This window comes from Ptychodera flava, chromosome 22 (genome assembly GCF_041260155.1).
Source record: "Ptychodera flava strain L36383 chromosome 22, AS_Pfla_20210202, whole genome shotgun sequence".
NCBI lineage: Eukaryota > Metazoa > Hemichordata > Enteropneusta > Ptychoderidae > Ptychodera > Ptychodera flava.
The window spans coordinates 5030190-5047526 of NC_091949.1; the positions used below are offsets into that span (position 1 = coordinate 5030190).

Genomic DNA, 17337 nt, shown 5'->3' on the forward strand with positions numbered 1-17337 from the left:
GTGCATTTAGCATTTTTTCTGATTATAAATTACCATTTGTTTCACGAAGGGTGCCTTAAGTTATAAGTACCTCCATGGTCACACAAACATATCAGTCCCGGCGCATTTTTCACATCTTCCCGGAACATGGCATATGCCCAAAGCTTCTGTTTACGTTATGAAATCTGTACGGTACCGAAGTCGGTCGTCTGCGCCGCTCTCATTGGTCGAGCTATGGGAATGACTGCAGCATTGTATGAAATTGAGAGTAGAATGGGCGGATGGTTGTCAAAGATACAAGTTCACAGTGTCGGAGATGAGCATCCATCGTGGATTTCTTGATGCCAGTGTCATGCACGAACTTATGAATGCGCTACCAGATGTGTTGCCCCTGTGAAAACTACATCCAATGTATTGAATCACGAGAGTGATGGAGATACACTCAAGTGAAAACTTCATGTACAACCAGCAAATTGTAACGCCAACGTTGCGTCTGATGATTGGCGTGCGTACTGCCTCGAGATACCAAACATAAAAATTGATATAACATTTAATTCGATGATGAAAGCTTACCCTATTGCGAAAGTTAACATACAGCTGAATAAGAAGTCGCATACATAGTTTGGTTTGAGCGCCAATGGGAGAATGAACGCCGCTTCTCCTACTCCAAAAATATTGGGGCGGGGGGGGGGGGGGGGGGGGGGCTATCATCCGTATTCTTGCCGAATAGCAATGCGATTGTTTCAGAATATAGTGGGTCATAATTTAGTGACGACAATAAAACTTGTAGCTTAATTAAAGGGACAAAGTCGGCCATTTTTTCATGAATATTGCTTGATACGACATACTACTTATATTGTTCGACAAGTTGAAAGATACTGAATGAATGGGTGACCATGCACATATTCGACTCCGGTTTTAGACACAATACATGAAAGCATCGCGAAGTGATGGTTTCATTTAATTTGTCTAAAAACAGGGTCAAATATATGCATGGTCACCCATTCAATCAGTATCTTTCAACATGTCAAACAATATAAGTAGTATCTTGCATCAAACAAAAGTCATGAAAAATGGCCGACTTTGTCCCTTTAAATGAGGGTTGCGGTTAGAAATGCTATGGCGTAAGATACAGTGATTCGGTGTCTTCCGCCACAGCAATTATACCAAACAACATCATTGCGACAGAAGAAGTAAAGTTAATTCATAAATATCTCATTTTCAGACCTTCCCTTCCTTTACAACACATTGGTAAGCAATGCCATATTTTCCCACAATGTGCGGTCGCTGGAAGTGCACACCCTGCCATGTTACCAATGTATAGTCTTTTCTGACGGGTCATTGACCCCATCACTCCAAGCCAAAGTTTAAGTCTGATATTTTTCTGGCGAAGAGATTTATAGTTGATCCAGGCAGAACTTTATCACATGTAGGGATTGTAAATTTTAACACAGACACATTCTTTATAGCATAATTTAATTGAAGTTGACGGGTGAAAACTTGTAAATGAAAAATATCTGACTGGCCTCTATTTCAAATATGACATAAAGCCGTGAATTTTATCACAAATCAGCAGTTTTAATACTTCGCTGCAACACAGCAAATAAAATTGAAACAAAAAGCAAAATTCAATCTCAACTTAAAACTAATTATGTACATTAAACTTCCTAAGTTTCTCAAATGTAAATGCGAAAATAAAAAACATAAGAAAATATGGCAAAATTTATAGTCTTTTTTCTACTAAAACTTCGCTCGAGCGACCGAAGTTCTGTAGTTAATCAAGGTTTTATTCCCCAGCTCGGGATGGAGAAACCTCGTTCAACGAGGATACCATACGACAAACCGATCCCATTCCGTTCCGCTGAACAACCGTTGTATTAATCAGCCTCCAGCACTGGATGGAAATATCTTCATGGGACGAGGGATACCATACCGCATGAAACGACCTTCCAACCCTCGGACGCACAAAAATTCTGTGTTGCGAGGATCCTTAACCACAATTCATCTCCAGTGACATATACGGATGGACGGAGAAGTTCATTTGGACTACGTTGCACAATTGTTGTGGCAAACGTATTGTTTTGGCGTGTTGGAAGGACGAGTTGGGTAATGTTTTCGTTTAAGAGTTCTCTCTCATATTGTCCCGCTTTATAGTGACGACATCAGCTCGCCAGAAGTTGTTTTGACGTCATTATCGTTCAGATGGTTGATTGGCTGTCCATCAATATGATAACCTGTGACGTATACACCGTGTCTGATTTAGCTGTATGGTATCCGGGACGCTGTGAGCCAGGCCGAATTAAAACAGCACCTTGGGCAATTGAAGAGTAAACCACACAAGCATTCGCGCTAAAATATCTCTCGATAAAAAAGGAAAAATCTCTTGAAAACAAGCACAATTCTCTCTAGATGAAGACTTTGCAAGACCGACATCCATACATGCCGGGTTGTTGTGATGATGTGTTTTTTATCTGAGTGTACAAAACAATAAAGTCCAACTAATTTATTCAATACTTAGTCAATTGACTAGTTCCAACTTGCATACGTTAACCATCTACAAATCAAGACCCTACATATAAGATTTGACGTTTTTAATTTTGTTTTTGTTTGGCACCCGTCAATATGCGTGCTAGCTACATCCTATTTCTGTTAACTACTACACCACTAGAGAAACTCATCATATACTAAGGACACACTACATTCTACTTCAGGTTATTCTCAAATTTGCGATGTACGTTTTTTATGTAGCAATAATTGAAAACAATCTACATTTTTGTCGTTATTTGTTGAATCTGCATGATATCTTTGGAGAGACTGACCACTGGCAGGAACACAAAGGTCAATATGCAAACGTGAATTACAAAGCATGAGTACAGCAAGTGGAGTTTACCAAACCGTCTTGCTAGAATCAGACTCTAGAAATTTGTGCGGAAAAGAAATATCAGTGGATTCTGTATGAAAATAATAAATAGTGGACTTATAAGGTACGATAGTATCCAAGTATAATTTTGAACCAAATAAGAAGAAGCTGGGATAGGTATTATAAATGAAAACACAAGTTAAAATACATCAGTCAAATACAATTGAGCAGCATATTTCAAATACACGTTGTTTTAGTTGACAATGGTGCTCACCCAGAAGGAAATTATCTCTGGAGGTTGATTCATTCGGACTAAACAATGATAGATAAATTGTATGCGCTTATGGAAGAAAAGATCTATTTACTTTGTGTTACTACTACTACGAAATGACAATTTTTGCAGCAGAACGGATGGTCAATAAATTCATGCTAGGTAAACTGTTTTAACCACACGGGGGTACATAAAGGAACAGATTTGACATACACTGTGTAGGTAATGAGAAGAGAATTCGGTAAAAATGCATGAGCTAAAACAAATTCTGTCAATGGCCAATAGGAGACTGTGATGGCCGTCATGTGACATCCCCTTGATATCATAATAGCACGGCATAGAAGCACGTCCAGGTGTCATACACGGCTCCCAAAGTAACTGAACTGTCACAGTCATATGTGATCTTGCTGATATTTTCGAGTATGTTTGCTCTCCATACATTCTTTGAATTTCGAATTTGAGAGCAAAACTTGCATTCAATTGACATAAAACTGTAATAAACTCACACAAGACGCTTTCGAATACTGCCATTTTTAACTTTCGAATACAGGCACTGTTAAAACTATTTGTATGGAAAACTTCTCAAGAAGCTCAGTTTTGTTTTCAGCGTGAAAAGCTTGTAAAGAATTCTCTTATTGTCTTTTTATCACACGATTGACAATTTCTAATACGTCATAAATTTTAATTTTCAACAGTGTCTATACTTTCAAATATAGTAGATTTGATTTGTGTTTGGCGTAAGAACATTTCAATATCTCGAAAGGTTTGGACATGGACTCAAATTATTATTGCTTCGTCAAATGCTTTGGTACGGACTTGCAGCATTTCTAGTCTAAAATTTCATTCGACATCCTCGTAGTGTTTTCGTCTTTATTTGAAGTCACCTGTTTTAGTTCTTGGATGGTCCAACTTCATAAATCGCCAGTTTCTTCTAGCATTGACGGGTTCCAGATTTTTGGCCCGGCCACAGGGCGAACCTTGCCGGCTGATCTGGTTCTTCTTCGATCTGCGTACTGTGGACGATCGAACTTTTTGGCGGTCATTCTGACTGGCTTTAGATGTTCCACTGGTTCTTCCTCATCGTGCTCTTCATAATGATACTCTGCTTTTACTTGAGCATGGACATTCGGAGCCCACGACTTCGGTCTCGGGTTGAAGTCGGTTGGAGGACGATGGCGGGTTCTGGGCAGAGAGTGGCTATCGCCGGCGTCGACAGACTCTCCATCAAATTCATCGTACCATCCTTGGGGTTTCCGGTTGAAGTCGTTAACGTATGGTTGAGAGCCCAGCCTCACGCGGGGAACAGACGTAACCCTGGGCGCGAGATTGAAGCTTAATTGGCCGGGATGATCGGGGTCGTCGTAAGGTGTACGAGCCCATGCATCGTGTACATAGGCGCTTCTCTCCGCTTTGGTACGCGCGGCGTCTTGAACATTTTGAACCAATGACCCGTCGGGAGCTCTAGGTTTTCTGCTTTGGAAGAAAGCTTCTTCAACAGACCCAACAGGATTCGACTCGGCCGCTTCCCAAGGCGTCTTCTGTCCCGCGATGGATAGCTTGTAAGGTTTGCTGGGTCCTCTGTCAACAGTGGTACGTGAGACTGGCGTGTAACCTGTACCGACATGCGGAGGAGGTGACGGGAAACGTGGTCGAGCTTGTTGCAACACTTGCATTCTCATCTTAGCGTAGTGATCTGTCGTGTCAGCCACGTTGTTTTCATCCACGACAAACGCCTCGGAGCGTTTCTTCATCCTGTCAAACATCACCGCTCCACGCGCTTTCCTCCCGCCAGTCTGGGTCACCAACTCGCGGCTTTTCACTAGTGGTTTTGTGGGTGTCTCAGGCATGCTCCTTGAACGGTTGTGGGGACCGACCGACGCGCCGATTCTCTTGAAATCTTTCTGCTGTGTGGGCGACGTTGCGGGTACTTGTTCTGGTCTGTACTGCTTCATTGGATGGGCGTGTCTGGTGTCCCCCACAACTCCTGCTGGGTGTTGTAGGGCCTCCTCCCAAGGAGACAGCCATGGTTTCATGGTACTACCACCCTCGACCATACCACTTTCCGTATATTGACTTAAAGGAGATGTAGGGTCTCCACCGCTAGCGGAAGCAGCAGCTGGCTGATTCTGAGGCACTCTCTGCTTTGGGGCAGAAACTGGTCGAAAGGGCTTGGGACCCCTTGCTCTCTGAGGCGCACCTATCGGCATCTCGCCAAATTCGTCGCTGTATGTGTCGTCTCGAAAGTCAGGATCGCTCCTGCGTTGTCTTATGTACATACGAGTACCACGTGCCGGTCTGCTTCCCGTCAGTTCTTCAATACTTCTTTCTCTAGCATCAATGGGCGTTATTAGCATTTTGCGTCGCCCGGAAAACAAGGATGTTTTGGTTTCCTCGTTTTGCTAGTTGTTTTGGTTACTTGGATTGAGTTGGGTTTTGAGTAGTCTTGTGTAGAATCACTTCACTCCCGACATCTGCGACCGCCTGAAGAAAGTGAAATGATATTCAACACATTATACTAATTGAAATATGTAATATTACAAACTTTGTTGGATGCTGATGCTAGTTTCATTACACTATGTATGTATGTATGTATGTATGTATGTATGTATGTATGTATGTATGTATGTATGTATGTATGTATGTATGTATGTATGTATGTATGTCATTTCCCCCACACTCATCATGACCTGAGTTCAATTAGTCTAGAACATTCTCAAGGTCACTGCCCTTGATGACCTCACAACCTTGAATTCAATTAGTCATGTTTGGAATGTTCTGGAAAGTTGATTAGTTGTGTAAGGGAGATAATTTTAGAACAGTAATTAGCATGTCAATAAAAGTTCTAGATTGTTCTTATATGCCTTTATAAAAGGGACGTGCTCAGCTTCCAGTCAGACTTTTGGGATCGTGTCTCTTGTGTGTTACTAAACTCCAGCAGTAGTCATTCTCAAGACTTTTCAAGACCTTCACTGCCAACGCTGGATTTATACTGTGGACTTTGTGCAGCTTCAAGCCTGCAAGCCAAAGGACTGTTCATTCATCCGACTGACTGTTACAACTCTGAGACTGGAGCTTTGCCGTCCCAGCTGAGATAAGTAGTCTGTACACTTTTAAAGCTTGTACTCTATCCCTGACTTAGCAATTAGTTTTATTTTTGTAATAAATTTTGTTTAAACGTTAACTGCTGAGTTCACCCTTTTGTTCGTTTCTCTGCACGTAACAAATTGGGGGCTTGTCCGGGATACGAATATTTTGAGCCGTTTGACAACATTTTGACAGCCTTTTCAAAACTACTGTATACTGTGAACTCAGCGAAATTCAATCATGGCGGAATTCAAGCCAGACGAATTTATGGATGACCTTGATCAGGACACATTTAATTCCCTCAGAAAAGACAACCTCATAGCACTGGCAAATTTCCTTAAAGTAGATGTCAAAAGATCTATGCGCAAGCGAGAAATTCAGTTCAAGATTGCAAAACATTTAGTTAATTCTGGCCATTTTGAAGAGTCTGCCTTAAAAGATTATGAGCCTGAGTCTTCCTTCGAACTCAAAAAATTAGAATTAGAAATACAGGCAGATTTGGAGCTTAAGAAATTGGAATTAGAAAAGGAAAAATTACAAATGAAAGACAAAGAATTACAAATGGAAGAAAGACAGAGAGAAAAGGAGAGAGAATTGGAAGAACATCGACTACAGTTAGAAATGAGACGTTTAGAGCTTGGACAGTCAGGAAAATTCTTCCCTTCAGACAAGTTTGACATCACTAAGCATTTCAGGTTAGTTCCCCCTTTCCAAGAAAAGGATGTTGATAAATATTTCCTCATTTTGAGAAAATTGCTCAGAGTCTGAATTGGCCTAAGGAGTCCTGGTCTATGCTTTTGCAGAGTGCTTTGGTGGGTAAAGCCAGAGAAATTTACATTCAGTTGTCAGTAGAGCAGGCTTCAGATTATGATTCTGTGAAGGAATTAATTCTCAAGGGCTATGAGTTGGTGCCTGAAGCTTACCGTCAGAAATTTAGGGATTGTGAGAAGGTGAAGGATCAAACTTATGTTGAATTTGCTCGAACAAAAGAACAACTGTTTGATCGTTGGTGTTCTTCGGAAAAGGTCAGTCAGAATTATGACAAATTACGACAGCTTGTTTTGATTGAGGAATTTAAAAGGTGCATCCGGAGTGACATCAAGACATTTATCAATGAACAAAAGGCAGATACATTGGAGGTTGCTGCACGTTTGGCCGATGATTATTCATTGACCCACAAATCTTCCTTTCTCAGCAAACCATCCCAGTCCTTTTCATACAGAAACAATGCAGGTAAATTTAACTCCTCCTTTTCATCCAAGAATTTCTCAAAGGACAGGAGAAAATCAAATGACAACAGTTCACAAAATTCAAGTAACACTCCCACATCATCAGATCCCAAGTCTCAATCTCCTTCTGACAAACAGTTCGGTACACTTTCTTGTAATTATTGTAAGAAAGACGGCCATTTAATGTCAGATTGTTTCAAATTGAAAAGAAAACGTGAAGGTCAAAGTAGTCAAAGTGGATCTAAGCCCACCGGCTTTATTTCTTCATCAACTCGATTAGAGTCTAATAATGTGTGCAACACATTTTCTGAGGTTAAATCCCTCTCATCCCCAATTAATGAGGTCAAGGTCAATTCTTCTCAAGATAGCATTATGGGTATTTTCGAACCATTTATTCACGATGGTTTTATATCACTTTCTAGTGATTTTTCTTCCGCTACCCCTGTCAAAATTTTAAGAGATACCGGGGCTTCCCAGTCTCTTTTGTTGGCAGATACCCTGCCGTTTTCTGAAAAGTCATTTTCAGGTTCTAAAGTTCTTATTAAGGGGGTAGATTGCAATGACTACATTCCTGTTCCTCTCCATAATGTCTATTTGTCTTCGGACTTTGTTTCTGGACCTGTGACTTTAGGTATTAGGCCTTTTTTGCCTTTTGAAGGGATTCACCTTCTTCTTGGAAACGACCTTGCTGGGGACAAGGTCATTACTAATCCACTTGTGACTGATAATCCAAGTTTAGATCAGGATCCAGAGCCAATTGAACAAGAGATACCCGATTTATTTCCTTCGTGTGCAATTACTCGAGCCATGTCAAAGAAAACTTCCGAGAATCAAAATACTCTCAAAAATAATGTCACAGACGTTGACTTAAATGACACCTTTCTCAGTCAGGTGTTTGACACGGATCATTCCGTTATCCCTCGTGGATTTGAAACTTCCAGTAAAACTTCTGCTGACCAAAGTCAGACATTTTCTAGATCAAATCTCATTGCAGAACAACACAAAGACCCAGATATTTTGTCTTTGTTTGACAGGGTAGATGATGAAGGTAAAACTTCAGATAGCTCTGTTTCCTATTATACAAAATCTGGTATTCTCATGCGTAAATGGAGACCTCCAGATGTTTTGGTTGATGACGATTGGGCTATAAAACATCAAATTGTGGTTCCAAAGCCCTATCGTGCTGAAATATTGCGCCTGGCCCATGAAACCCCCTGGGCTGGTCACTTAGGAGTCAGGAAAACTTATCATAAAATTCTCAGTCACTTTTATTGGCCTAATCTCAGGCAGGATGTAGCACATTTCTGTAAAACTTGTCACACATGTCAAATGGTAGGAAAGCCAAATCAGACTATTCCAAAGGCCCCTTTACAACCAATTCCTGCATTTCAAGAACCATTTAGTAGGATACTAATAGACTGTGTTGGGCCCCTACCAAAAACAAGATCAGGAAATGAGTATATGTTGACAATTATGTGTACATCAACCCGGTTCCCAGAAGCCATACCACTGAGAAATATAAAGACAAAGACTATAGTGAGAGCTTTAGTCAAATTTTTCACTTTATTTGGCCTCCCTAAATGTGTCCAGTCCGATCAAGGCTCCAACTTTATGTCTGGTATTTTTCAACAAGTAATGGATCAGCTAGGCATTAAACAGTATAGGTCATCCGCCTATCATCCAGAAAGTCAGGGTGCTCTTGAGCGATTTCATCAAACTTTGAAAAACATGATTAGGACCTACTGTTTTGACACAGAGAAGCAGTGGGATGAAGGAATTCATTTTCTGCTCTTTGCTGTTAGAGAGTCAATTCAAGAGTCTCTTGGTTTTAGCCCATTTGAGCTTGTATTTGGACATACAGTCCGTGGCCCACTTAAGCTCGTTAAAGAGAAATTCCTATCAGACGATGATGATTGTCTGAATATTTTGCAATATGTGTCAGATTTTCGTACGAAACTCTCTAAAGCATGTGAATTAGCCAGAGAAAATCTTGAGTCATCTCAGCAGTCAATGAAAACCAAATATGATAAAAGCACCTCAAAACGGAAGTTTGAACCAGGTCAAAAGTTCTTGTTCTACTTCCAATTCTGGCAAACCACTCCATGCTCGTTACTTTGGGCCATACCTAATTGATAAGAAATTGAGTGATTTAAATTACATCATAATAACACCTGACAGGCGAAAACAAAAACAGCTATGTCACATAAATATGCTTAAGCCATATTTGGATAGGGATAATCCTACTATAACTCAGCCTGTCAGTGCAGTCAGTTCAAACCATTATGAAGATAGTGATACTGAAACTGACTTGAGTGAAAATACTCTAAACTCAAAGCTGGGCTCGGTCAAGCTTCAGAACTCAGAAATCCTGGAGAAGCTGGAGTCTACAAAGTTGGCACACCTCCAGCCAGAACAACAACAACAGGTGAAAGAACTGCTCCAAGAATATAAACACCTGTTTCAAGATGTTCCAACGAGGACGAACGTCATCTATCACGACGTTGATGTTGGGGACAGTAAGCCTGTAACACAACATCCATACAGACTGAATCCAACAAAAGCAAAATATCTCCAGGAAGAAGTCAAATACCTGCTGGACAATGACTTTATTGAACCCAGTAAAAGTAACTGGAGTTCGCCGTGCATACTTGTTCCCAAATCAGATCACAGTTATCGTATGTGCACGGACTTTAGGAAGGTCAACACTTTAACAAAGACAGACACTTTCCCAATCCCGAGGATTGATGACTGCATCGACCGAGTGGGAAAAGCCAAGTATGTGACAAAATTTGACCTACTGAAGGGATTTGGCAAGTCCCTCTGACGGATCGTGCTCGTGAAATATCCGCCTTGTTACACCAGACGGATTGTTCCAGTACAAGGTGATGCCATTCGGAATGAAGAACTCTCCGGCAACGTTCCAACGGATGATCAACGACGTCATATCCGGGCTAGACGGGTGTGCAGCCTACGTTGACGACGTCGTCCTGTATAGTGACACCTGGGAAGAACACATCAAGCTCATGCGGAAGTTCTTTGAGAGACTGAGTAAAGCAATGTTGACTGTCAACCTTGCCAAATCTGAGTTTGGTTGGGCGAGGGTAACTTACCTCGGACATACTGTAGGACAGGGTGAGAAATTTAAAGGCAAAAATCAGAGATTGCTAAGATGGAGTTTAATGTTACAGGAGTTTAATCTTGACATTAGACATATCAAGGCAGAGACAATTTAATTGCAGACTGTCTCTCTCGTATTTAGAGTTTATTGTTGTTCACTTTCAAGAAATTTTACTTTAGAGTAAAACAAAATTTGAGTACTTAAATCCTTTTCAAGATTACATTTGTAAAAGAAAGATTTTTCTTTGAAAAATTTTCTTTTTTGAAGAGGGGGTGTGTTATGTAGGTCATTTCCCCCACACTCATCATGACCTGAGTTCAATTAGTCTAGAACATTCTCAAGGTCACTGCCCTTGATGACCTAACAACCTTGAATTCAATTAGTCATGTTTGGAATGTTCTGGAAAGTTGATTAGTTGTGTAAGGGAGATAATTTTAGAACAGTAATTAGCATGTCAATAAAAGTTCTAGATTGTTCTTATATGCCTTTATAAAGGGACGTGCTCAGCTTCCAGTCAGACTTTTGGGATCGTGTCTCTTGTGTGTTACTAAACTCCAGCAGTAGTCATTCTCAAGACTTTTCAAGACCTTCACTGCCAACGCTGGATTTATACTGTGGACTTTGTGCAGCTTCAAGCCTGCAAGCCAAAGGACTGTTCATTCATCCGACTGACTGTTACAACTCTGAGACTGGAGCTTTGCCGTCCCAGCTGAGATAAGTAGTCTGTACACTTTTAAAGCTTGTACTCTATCCCTGACTTAGCAATTAGTTTATTTTTGTAATAAATTTTGTTTAAACGTTAACTGCTGAGTTCACCCTTTTTGTTCGTTTTCTCTGCACGTAACAGTATGTATGTATGCATGTATGTATGTATGCATGTATGTATGCATGCATGTATGCATGCATGGCCTTGACCTTAAAGGTACATGCAATAACACGAATGTTGTTGACACAATGTCGTGAAACGTTGCAATATTTTATGGACACTATATAAGCGTGTGTTTATATAGAGAGAGAGAGAGAGAGAGAGAGAGAGAGAGAGAGAGAGAGAGAGAGAGAGAGAGAGAGAGAGAGAGAGAGAGAGAGAGAGAGACAGACAGACAGACAGACAGACAGACAGACAGAGACAGAGAGACAGAGAGACGAAGAGAGAGAGAGATAAACACAGACATATAGAGGATATTAAAGTTTAAAATTATCTTCAAGATAAACTGTCAAAATTAATTAAAACATCAACGTCAAGATTTTAGGACGAAATAGTTGAGTTTGGAGTACATGGGAAACGTACATACTTTAAATGTTTGCTCATACTATAGCATATCAGAAGTACTTGATTGTATAAGTCCACGATAAATCTGCCATATGATTCGAACCAGCATCGTAAAATGTTCTCGTCAGGAGATCCAGAAGTACATCCTAATTTGTGTACGGTCTGTTCAAGACTCATAAGTGCTGTAATGTTGTATCTAATCAGATATTTGATGCGAATACCAAATATCATGAAGCAAGTTTGATGAGAATTCTGAGGCTGGAAAATGTGCACAGACAGAAGCTGAAATGCAACTACGTACAATTTACGACGCCGCCATTGGTAAACGCAGGATTTTATGTTAATTCGCACGTTTTAACATTTAAGGGCCCTATATATGACTGTGTGACCTAATGACCCAGTGGTATTAAATTTTGTGACGATAGTTAAACTGCCATATATTATGCGACACAGAGTCAAAAGTTCACGGATGACATTTGAAGCCGGACAGTGAGTGACAAATAAATTGCAAATTTAAATGCACAAATAAAATTACCACATTTGACTTTGTAAGTGACATAGCTGATAATGAAGTTTAGCTATAATACCAGGACGTATCATCACAACGGAGTGTTTTATCATTCAAATCTATATGACGGGAGCAGTGAAGAGAATTAGTCGACCCTGTAGCAGTTGACTTTTTCTGTGTCATCACTATGGAGATTAACTGTTACCATGACAAAACATTACGACGATTTGAATGATACAGATCATTAGCTGTGTAATTTTAACCAGCAATGTAACGACGAATGTTACCAAGTCTTTGCCCCACAAATGAAGATAACGCCACTATCCATTAACAATTAACAATTGCTTAACAATTTTCATGAAGATGAAATCCACATTTAACACGGTGATTTATATCAAAATGCTGGCAGTTAAGGGAAGATAATTTTCTGTAGTACAAGTGGACATAACTTTACCTCTGTAATACCAGAAAATATTACAAATCAATTTGAGTAATTACAAGTTGCAAACTTATTAAAGTATTAAAGTATCGGATAATATTAGAATTTGGTTTAATAATAACTACCGTGTCAGCACATTTTCTCACAACTGTTACAGAAAAGCAACTTTTAACATGCCGAGGAATACATCACCAAATCCCTTGGACTCCACGAATAATTGACATGCCACTGAACGCCACCAAATTATACATAAATTATGACACTGCATCCTCATTGAACAGTTCCATGTTATCATAGATTATATGTAAACATTCTGACGTCATCAAATTACTGTGTAGTGATAAACCAAGGATGTCTAGGAATGCTGAACTGTACAGTGTATCATAAATAGATGTTAGTGTAATTATACATTGAAAGCTCTGGTTGGATACAAGGTTAAGTGGACCTTTATAAAACGTTCAGTGGAAGGCTGTGATTAGAAAAAGAGGTGGACGCTAATTGTTGTCTTTAGACATAGGCAGATTTTTTAGATGGAGTAAGATGCTTTTTGCGGCTTTAGCGTTCATTTGAGTGTTTCCTTTCGACAACTTCGCGTTTTTTTATGAAAAGAGTTCGAAATAATGCCTATTTGTGTGAAAATTGCGATTAATTTTCCTTCCTTGTTCGACTACAGAATTCCTCGACAAGTTTTTTTTATATCGAATGAATGGCAACCCCGTATAGAAATGGTAATAACTTAACATGATATTGACTTGTCCCTTTGATATGGAACCCGATTCTAACATGAAACGGAAAATTATTGTAAATTAGGCCACGTGTAGCCAATATGATACACATAAATATTTGTATTCGGCTTCGGTTATCTTCGAGGTAATCGTATTTATATGACAGCGTTGAATACCGTACCATATTCAAACCGCAGGACATCCTCAGTTGCAAGTGACCCAAAAGCCGACAAACAAACAAATTTGAAATATGAGGATATGAAGTTTTAACAGCGCTCCCCTAAGACAATATTACCCTGGCAAATTTCACATTCATTTGTACAATACAATACAATGGAGATACGCTGGAAAGCTATTAGCCAATTATTGAAAAAAGAAATTAGAGGGAGAAGCAAAAATAAGCGAATTTGTCATACATATATAAAACTTCGACATCATTTAAAAAAATGACCGGAACGACCTCTAAAATCTGCAAATCACATTTTAAAACCATCTGACGAAACGAGAAAAAGGGTTTGAAGAAACATTTTAAAAAATATATAATTTGAATATGTTACCCTAATTTTGATTAAGAATAAGCGTATCCCATCTCCAGGAAGTTATTTATCAATTTAATCAAACTTAGCAGCTCAAAGCTCAATTGCTACATAAATATACAAATAAAATGAATTCAACGATATGTTAGAAATTGCTCGCATGATCAAATAAACTAACTCCTGCATTGTTATGCAAAGTCCCAATTACTATAAAATCCCTACTGGAACTATTTTGAGATAATAAACTAGTATTAGGTGGCAGAAAGCTACACGCAGACTCTTTCCTCATTGTACATGTTGCTAATTATAAGCCTTTTGTATTTGTTCGAAGGTGATCTTTTTACTCAATATCTTTGGTAAATAGTTTCCCGACAGAAGCATAACTTAGATAATGTTTCCCTATATGCAATTATCCCAGAATTGGTCAAATACTCTATGCAATATTTAAAAAGCTGGAATTTTCTCATTCTCTCCTGTAAAACGGATTACTCAAGAGCTTTTACAAAAATATTACCCTCGCTTTCAGCTAACCAATCGTTTGGGACAAAAATATAAATTGATGTAAACTTGGTTTGCTGTATGACCACATAGGAACTGAAAACTGTTCGAACCATATAACATAATTTATTATCAATGAAAATGAACTTTTTAAAATCCACGCAGTACTTGAAGCAAATTCAAACAAGAGTTTGTAGAAGTGTACATGCATGTTGCCTTTCGTAGAGGTGCGACCTTTGACCCACATTATGGATCCGTTTTACATGACACCACACGATTAATTTAGAATCTTGCTGACATCGACATCTAGTTTTCTGATCCGGGCCCTTTATAATTGTTCATTGCGATAAATTTTGTAAAGACATATCTTAAATTGATATTGGATGCAAAGTTGTTAAAATGTTGACATCTTGACATTTAAAGGATTCAACACTTTGATGCAATGCTACTGCCTATGTATTTATGTAGAATTCCAGAATGGCGAATTGACACACATGCATTAATTTACGCAACCCTGGCGAAAATATCTAAATATAAAGCAGACGGAACCATGTTGAGAAAACAGATAAGGTCGTAATGGTTTTAACGACGGAGAAGAATATATCGAGAGTCTTAATCTGAAAGTACAAACGAAGCTTGTTGTGTCGGAGCTAGTGAAGATACATGAAAATGTTATGAACTCTCTCTCGGTCAAGTGTGCGACCTCATTAATTCAACTATTGAGACCTAAATTATTCGGACTGGATGCTATGGCAAATGCAAGTGCACAGAAAAGAGATAACCTCTCATGAATTATATTTAGATGTGTCGTTTCAAATAGTAATTTTTGTGAAGAATTTTTCAGCAACATTTTGATAACTAACATGAAAACAACGTCCCTTCTCTGCCGCGTAATTCTAGCCATCTGATACTGCGTTCTGGCTTGAAATGTTGACCATTGAACGAGAGAACCTAGGCAGGATTCAGGCTGATAGTGTCAAAACACAAGTATCCGCGATATCGAATTATAATTGGCCGCTTCATCTCAAACAAATATAAGCATGAAGTAGAAATTTCCCTAATCGATTTTGAATTATACATCACTTAGGACAATGTAAAACATCTCATTAAATCCCTGTAGAGGACGAGGCTGAAATACCAGGGTCCACACTCAAGCGAATAGTAAACACACACGCCACTATGCGCCAGCTGAACCCTGTCCCAATACAAGTTGTTCATTTTTTTCGTAAAAAGCATAGTAAGACAAGGAAATCCGATTGACATGAGAGATTAAGAAACATGATCCATAAGTGCAATAGATCAGTAAGTGTTCCCCAGACTTCTTGCTTTAAAAACCGCATGGTGCAAATTAGAAGCTTCATTTACTTTCAATACTGCATGTAAATTAATTTAATGCTAAACCTTGAACTCGTTGTAACTCCAGATGGTTACGCCGGTTAAGTGACCAACGCAATGCATCTTCGTTGCGGTCGAGTGACCTCATGACCCCCGAGGTATGGTTCTAATCACAAATACACAGTAACACACACTTAACCGTTATCTCAATACTCAACAAACAATCGTCTACCGCAAAATGCAAATTCACGATACAGGATTCGGAATTGCAACTTTCATTAAACCAAGAGCTGAAAGACAGCGTACTTGGTGTGCAGAAATGGCCAAAAGTACATGTCTTTCAGTGCATGTGATGAAACCCATCAACTTGACAGAATCAATGATCGGGACAAACTGCTGGGATATGCGATGCACCACTGTGCACTGATCACTCATACGAGTATGAAGCCAGTTATTGCATCCGTTACCGGTTTTCCTTTATGAAACTCTCGGTCAAGTAGAATCAATTGAACTTTTCAGGCAGCTAGTCATATGATAGGCAACAGTTTGTATGGTAAGAAGACGACGAACTCTACAAATGCACTATTTGTATTCGCCTTCGTCCGGTCCCTTATCAGTTTTACGTAATGTCTGTATACACAATTTCCGTTCCATCAATTCGAACTTTCTGGCTAGTTTGAGAGATTTTTTCCCGAAATGCGCTCTTTATCATATTAAGGGTCTAATTTATTAAGTTTCCAGGTTTAAAAGCAACATTTTAATCAAGCTGGTGTTGGATAAAAAGGAAAAACATCATCCTATCTAAAGATATTGGGAAGAATTCAGTATAGGAATTTCAGGAACGCTTTCAACTTGTCGCCGTTCGCAAAGCGAACGCAGCTTCAGAAATTCTGTTCTTAGGTTTTTGAGGACGGACTGCAAGAAGGGATGTACGAAATTTTCAGTTGGGAAAAAACATAATCGTACCCTTCATACTTTATCCAATTCTGGCCACTTACCTTCCCCTATGTCCGAGTAGTCTGGACGAAATTCTGGTTCCGGGGTTGAGCAGCAAAACTTCCCATCCCATGTGCCCCCAGAATGTCAGCATACTTACCCAAGATGCCTTGCGACTCTTACTGACACTGACGTCGATGGGTGAAATTCTAGAAGCAGCTTTTCCGGGGGGAATGTGGCCTTTGATGTTGCGTGTCATCTTTCTAGAATCAAACAACTTCACTTATCCCATTGACCACTTGTAATTTACATCTCTGACCAGTACGCACGTCATCAGACCAACCATTTCCCACCTTTATCTGTCTTTATTGGATTCCTGCTGTCGTAAAACTTTTAAAACGGCAATTCCTTGAACAAATGCCACATAATCAAAACTTGTGAAATTTAGGTTAAAAAAATTATTCGAAATTTTATCTATCTGTCCGTTCATCCATCCATCAACATCCAGATCAATGTACGTAAATACGAACGCACATACTTTCCCACCTG

At 39.4% G+C, this 17337-nt stretch overlaps 1 protein-coding gene across 1 annotated transcript; it reads right to left on the reverse strand.

Annotated features, from left to right (window-relative positions):
- Positions 1 to 1536: 1536 nt before the first annotated feature.
- Positions 1537 to 16966, reverse strand: LOC139122509 (uncharacterized). Its single transcript, XM_070687966.1, has 2 exons — positions 16851 to 16966; positions 1537 to 5591 (listed from the first exon to the last, which is right to left on the reverse strand). Exon 2 carries the CDS (start codon positions 5462 to 5464, stop codon positions 4022 to 4024), a length of 1443 nt encoding a protein of 480 aa, XP_070544067.1. The 5' UTR covers positions 5465 to 5591; positions 16851 to 16966; the 3' UTR covers positions 1537 to 4021.
- Positions 16967 to 17337: the final 371 nt, after the last annotated feature.

What these genes read in the sequence shown, in the direction of transcription:
- LOC139122509 (XM_070687966.1), bottom strand. Translation starts at nt 5,464, where the DNA reads ATGCTAATAACGCCCATTGATGCTAGAGAAAGAAGTATTGAAGAACTG.